Source organism: Citrus sinensis, chromosome 4 (assembly GCF_022201045.2).
Source record: "Citrus sinensis cultivar Valencia sweet orange chromosome 4, DVS_A1.0, whole genome shotgun sequence".
Taxonomy (NCBI): Eukaryota; Viridiplantae; Streptophyta; class Magnoliopsida; order Sapindales; family Rutaceae; genus Citrus; species Citrus sinensis.
In genome coordinates, this window is record NC_068559.1 from 7,454,657 (window position 1) to 7,461,276 (window position 6,620).

At 35.4% G+C, this 6,620-nt stretch overlaps 1 protein-coding gene across 1 annotated transcript; it reads right to left on the bottom strand.

Moving 5' to 3' along the window:
• Positions 1-717: 717 nt before the first annotated feature.
• LOC102630016 (uncharacterized) lies at positions 718-2,941 on the bottom strand. The gene is made up of 5 exons (XM_006492109.4): positions 2,208-2,941; positions 1,984-2,105; positions 1,845-1,885; positions 1,645-1,743; positions 718-1,156 (listed from the first exon to the last, which is right to left on the bottom strand). Exons 1-5 carry the CDS (start codon positions 2,749-2,751, stop codon positions 994-996), a joined length of 969 nt encoding a protein of 322 aa, XP_006492172.1. The 5' UTR covers positions 2,752-2,941; the 3' UTR covers positions 718-993.
• Between the last annotated feature and the right edge of the window lie 3,679 nt (positions 2,942-6,620).

The window sequence follows — 6,620 nt, forward strand, 5'->3', positions numbered from 1 at the left end:
TCTTTTTAAGGTTTTCATAAAAACCTACCTACAAATCAAACGTATCTTAATGGAATTGAACCCTCAAATCTCGTACTAATTTACAAACTCATGTCTTAACTTACATAAGTACAACACCAACAACCAAAAAAAGGTGATCGGTAACATTGCATGAAATAAAACTTGGAATACCCGTTGGGATAAGCCTGATCCTCATAACTTTTCTTTCTTTTCTTTTTCCCCCTGAAGCTAAGGACACCATTGTTTTTGCTTTGGGGCACTATCCAGCATCCACTTTTTCTTTTCCTTTTTTTTTTCTTTTTTCCGTACACATTCAAGTCAAAATGGATTCTGTTACATTTCTTTCCAGGTCAATGACTCCAACTAAAATGCAATTGATGAAAATTTTTCCAAATGTGCCAAAGCAAAAATGAACTGCAAAATGGTTATGAAGAAAACAACTCTAGAGTAAAAGCAGTTAGAGAACTACACCTACACCTCCTCTATTATCGGATTTCATATACAAATGAAATATTATCATTGAAACAAGTTGTCATCAGCACGAAACAAGATATGCAAAGCATCATTAGTATAATCCCAACAATTCCAATCCCCGGTAATCTACTCATATTTGTAGTTATATTTGCTTCAAGCTCAAGTTGAGAGAGAGAAGAGAAGAGAAGCCGAAAAAAAAAAAAAAAAAATAGATAGATACTTTCACAGGCAACTAAGGAGAAATGGACAAACCAAAATAAAATTGTTAATAATTTGACATCTTGATTGAGTTTCCCAATCACAATAAAAACAATCACGGCACCTACAAAAATTTAGGAAGCTCAATTGTTGCTTGAATTGACTGGCAATGCTAAACCAACCTTATTGATCTTGAGAAAGCTTCCAGTTTTACTGGAATGCACCATTATGAAAATTACAAGCTCTCTACTTAAAACGAAATGAAACACAAGTAAATTTCTACAAAAACATACCCCAACTCATGCTTGTTTAGCTTTTTCACTACTTTTGCTCTGAGAAAGTCTCCAATATGTCGTAATGACCATACCCATGAAACAGCACGTTAATGGGAGATTCTTTATCCTTCTGATACTCTTCCCCATAGTTTGCAATGTTTACCAAATTACCTGAGCTTTGAACGACCATGAAGACTGCTATAGGCTTCCTGTGCTCACAGATTGGGAAAGGTATGTCAAACACAATGATGAAGCACAAGAAATAAATAGAACACTAAATATGAATCATAAGAGAAGGTCAAGGGGAACTTTGACAATGAAAAAATAAATTGGATACGACTTGTTGGAAATAAACTCATTTCTTATGTGTTGACATCAGCCAATACCCCACCCTAACTGACAAACAAACTTCTGATTTCAACAATGAACATGCTCTTCTTAAAGGAAAAAAAAAAGTGCTTAACCTCTACACCAAGCCATCTCAAAGAATAATTATAAGAACTTTTCCCTTCTCTTTTGGGTAAATGCCATCTGTGCCTATCGCTCTAACTCCACAAGCAAGGACATATGGGGATGGTTTATTTGATCTCTGATAAGGAAGTGCCACACATGGTCACATGCACATCGAAATTATTGAATATGAATTCACATAAGCAAACTAGTAAAAAGCGGCAATACAAATGGTTACAAGACTCACTTCAGAACATGAGAAGCCATCAGCAATTCAGGCTCTCCACCCCATACATATGGCTGTTGAATTTCCTTCACATATGTATCGAAATCTCCTTCAATAAACCTGAAAACAAACCAACCCATCAATAGAAAAACATTTTCTCCAAAAAAAACAAATCAATAGAAAAACATTTACAAATCACCATATCTCAAGCAAAGGCTTACCATTCTGTTTCTTTCCGCCTCTTTAAAAGTTCATCCACAACCTAACATAACATAACAAAAGCAGCAGACATTTTATAAAATTTCAACCTTATAATTACATAAATAAATAAATAATTAAAATTGTAAAAATTGCAATTACTTGAGCTCTTAGTTCATCAGCAAGTTCTCTTTGACGTTCCTCATCTGGCACTTCTTCCCCGCTTCTCAAGCACGCTCCATGCGCTATTGCTCTAAATAAACACCTCCCATCCGCTAGCACCCCTAAATAAAATTGATTAATTGTAATTAAGATTATGCAAAACGATTAATTTAATAAACGTAATTAACTGAAACAATTAGTGCGGTGTAGAAGCATAATAATACCAGTGACTTTAAAAGGCCTCTCATTTATAATTTCACATCTTTTTACATTCAAATCATCATCACCACCACCACCACCACCGTCGATCTTACTAATTTTTTCTTCATAAAACGTCACCGTTTCGGGATTCGAGTCATTCGAGTCAGTCCAGTACTCAATTGGCGCGAGGCAGCTGCAGACTCCGAACAGCAGCCAGGCCGAGTCGGCTCGGTGCAGCCACCGCGCCGGTCTCTCGTCCGACGCCGCGTTCCACGACCCCTCCCCCGGCTTCCTCCTCCCATTCCTACGGCGACGACACCCGCTGCATCCGTCGGAGGGAAGGATCGCGTGCCATATCGACGCCGCGCCGCCTCCGACGCTCAAGCCTCCTCCGCCGACGCCGAGTCGACACGCGGTGGAGTGATGTCTACGGCGTTCGGGAGATTGAACATGAATCGGGGAGTAAACGAACCGGTGCTGGTGGTGAGCCGCGAATGAACCGTGAGCGAGCAAAGAGATTGAATTCAGGATCCACGGCTTGTGACGTGCGCAAAGAACTCCAAGCATCACCGGATTGGTGAAATATTATTTTTTGTTCGACGCTAACTTGCGCTGCCAGAGGAATGCGGCTTAAACTACGCACTTACTACTCCATCAGCTCGAAATGATACTCTCTGTTTATAAACCTCTCCAATTTTACAGGTACACTGTTTGCTTCTGAATTTTCTTTCTTTTTTTTTTTTTTCTTTTTCCAGCTAACTGCGGGTCCTATTAAAATAAAGGAGAATATTATGAACATCTCCGAAACTTCATGAAATGACCAAAATACCGATCTTATATAACGTTTTTTTCTTAATATATTAAGGACATAAACGTAATTTAGTGAAGAATCAGTTGAGAGCATCAAGGTGGTACACGTGCATCAAGAGTCACGTGTTCATCCGAAGAATTAAAAAGTTAGGGATTAGAAACAATAAAGTGCGGAGAGACTCATAGTAATTAACGTGGAACAAAATGCAATGACGTGTGTAATGACGATTGCATTTGTTGTGGGATAATCGACGGCGTGGGTGCGGGGTTGTATTTATTTGTTTGTTTGCGCGAGCTCATTCACAACTTTCAACATAATATTTTATATTTTATATTTTTTGGAAAAATTATTATTTTAAATTTTGGGAGCCCGTTGAGCCTAATTTGTCGATTATTTAATTTAAACTTTTTTGGGTGGGTGAGGAGACAAGTTGTTCAATGCTGACCCGTCTGATAAGGCAATCCAACAGTTCACTTTTCATTTGCTTAATATGCTTTGACATGTTTGAGGTCCGATTATTTTATATATATTATCCCATCTCTTCTAATTAGAAAATCAATAAAATTTAACTATATGATGATATTGAAGTAATACTGTAATCACAGATATTATTTATATTAAAGGAACCATATTTTATTCGAATATGAGCGAGAGGTATATACGAATACGAGTACTGCTATGCCAGCTTTATTCGAATTAGAAGGAAGATTTTATTTTCACGAAAATGTGAAATTTAACACTAGTTATTATTTTCTGGTCCATGGGGGAGAAAATGACGTGGAGGTAGCACGACGGCTAATTGGTTGAAGAGTCGTTGAAGCCAGGAAAAGCATAAAATCATAAAAAGAAAGTGATGTGAAATTCTGACACCAGTGTTATATATCTACGTGGCATCATATGAATGTCAGTGACATGACGTGGCACTTTGTGCTTTTCGTTTGTTTTGTATCCGTGTCGCTATTTCTTCCACGGCCCTTCAATATTTGGTTTCGTCAGTTTTGTACTATAGTATTGGTGGCACATGCAGGAAGTATTTCTGGTCTGATATGAGTAATATAAATGATAAAAAGACACGGGTTCTTTATGATATAACCAAGGGAGATTGGCTATTAAAATTTAATGCATTTTATGCCTAAAACCGAATTATCATCACATATTTATGGTATTTGACAACCAATAGAATTTCAACACCTTTATAACCAGTGCGTGTGCGTAGCTATTTGGTAAAGGCAACCTTCCTTGCATGTGATATGATGGACGACAAACCACTGCCATACACATTCATACTTATTTCATGTAGTGCAAGAATCTCCAAGTGATTGAAGCATGTAATCACAAGAGTTTGTTTCGCAAATTTCTAAAAAAATCACTATTTTATTATAAGTAGAAACATATCTCGTTTGTGAATGAACTTTATGAGAATTAAATAAATAATAGCATCTATATAATCAACACATCACCTAAATTTTTTGTTATGTTATTAGAATAATATAAATCTAAATCAATAGTTCTATAAAGATAATGAAAAATATGTTGAACACTATTCCACTATCATTTAGTTGGTTCTGAACTAAACCTTATCAACAATTTTACTGAAAAAGTTATGTCCAGTCTACTACATTAGATAAATATATTACAATACCAATGACACTAAAATATGATATTTTTAAATCAAGTATTTATTCATCATCCTCTTTAGGATGAGATTAATCTTTCTTTAGATCAAGAAACTGGACTATCACTGAGATAGTAATAAAAATAGAGTTGAAAAACTATAAAAATATAAAGAGTATAAATGAAATTTTCCTAGGCTATATCTAGCTGTGAGAGAGAGAGAGAGAGAGTCCTTTAGTGAGAGCATATCCACTTTAACAAAGTGAAGATGTACACTAAAATACAAAAAAATACATATTTTAATACACTAAATTTTTTTTTTGTCTCTTATTGATATCCTCACTTTGTAAAAATGAGTATGTCTTCACTAAATTATTATATATATAACTGTTTAGGGAATAAAACAAGGTGACCACGATCTCCTCCAAGAAAAAGAGAACAAATAGTTGATAGGCTATCAGGAGAAAATTTTGGTGTCTTGAGCAGATCACCTCAACTAGATGATAATCTTGAAGACTATGAGCAGATTTCGACCAGAAGGTAATTTCTTAGACTATGAGCAGACCATTTCGACCAAAAAGTAATTCTTGAGACCATGAGCAAATGGGTTTGATGAGACCATAACCAAGTTAGACCAAAGACCCCAATTAAGTTCAACTGACAAGTTCTTTCTGAAAAGTCGGGCATAACGTCCATGCATGCTCAGCTGCTATAATTACAGCTCAATAACTACTCTGTAACAGGTGCATTCAACTCGGTAACGCCAACGCATTAAAGATGGTTCAACAATTCCGGATGCCTATAAAGGTACTAAAAAATCCAAAGCAGGGGGACTCTCCTTCTCAATTTTGATTTTTCTGTTACATTTACTTAAGATTATTTTATTCATAAAAACTAGAAATTACATATTTTATTTTTCCTGTAAACCCATAAACTAACTTGGGCGTTAAAGGGTTTACGTCGAAAAAACTTTCAGCACCTCTTACCTTTTTTTGTGATTTTAGGTGTTTGCGAGTTATTTGCTAATGATCGTAAGCCGCTTCCCCAACAAAGAAATTTAATACTGACACATAGATTTGATATCCAATCAGTAACCAACTAGTCCAAAATTCGACGTCAACATTTAGTGCCGTCTGTGGGGAATGATACAAAAAGTCATCTTTGCCTCTATCAACTTTTCATCTGGCTAAAGGAAAGGTAGAATATTATCATGCACGAATGTTTGAGCTCACTATAACAAGGGAACCAAACAAGACCAAATGGAATGCTACCCATGAAGGTTTTGACATATTTATCTTTTTAAGTAAATTGTCATTAAAACTTAAATTGCAATTGCCATGATGGTTAGTTTATTGAAAGTGTAATGCCTGGAAATTCTTTAGTAACATGCATGTTTCAAAAACATGCATGATATCCTTGATGAAATTGAATATTATCACTTGAAATTCGTTGATAATATTTTCTTATGAAATCAACTTGATAGAACTGGCTTCATTTATAATTCATTCAGTAAGATTACATGTTATTACACTTACGAATGAATTGTTTTATATATGCCCACTACATGCTTGTCATAATGTCTTAGACAAGTGATAGTTGAGCTTTGTTCTGGCTACTTAGATCTATGATGTTAGTACCGTCATTATTTTGCTAACATATTAATACTCCTTAATTGATTATTCTCATTTCATTAGACTCTAGAAATAAAGTATGCCCAAAGAATAAACGATTTGCGGTATTGTCAACGGTCAATTTCTTAAATAAAGGCTACTCGTAAAGTTAAACTTATTTGGTGATAAGTATAAAAAATCCACGGATCTTTGGCTTATTTAAGATATTTCCTGCTGGTTTTACATGCCATTAATCAACCATGTAGCTCTTTTTCGTGTGAAGAATATGCAAGGAAGAGATTCAGAACAATTCTGGCTATACACTTAAAAGGAGACCTTGATGCTACAGTTGCAAGCTAATCAGATAAAAAATTCTAACAAATTTATGTCTTGATGCCTAC

Excerpts from the sequence above, each read along its gene's own strand:
- LOC102630016 (XM_006492109.4), bottom strand. The coding sequence starts at position 2,751 with ATGCTTGGAGTTCTTTGCGCACGTCACAAGCCGTGGATCCTGAATTCA. Across the intron at positions 1,886-1,983 it reads CTGATGAACTAAGAGCTCAA|GTTGTGGATGAACTTTTAAA; the intron begins GTAATTGCAATT and ends ATGTTATGTTAG. Across the intron at positions 1,744-1,844 it reads AGGCGGAAAGAAACAGAATG|GTTTATTGAAGGAGATTTCG; the intron begins GTAAGCCTTTGC and ends GTTTGTTTTCAG.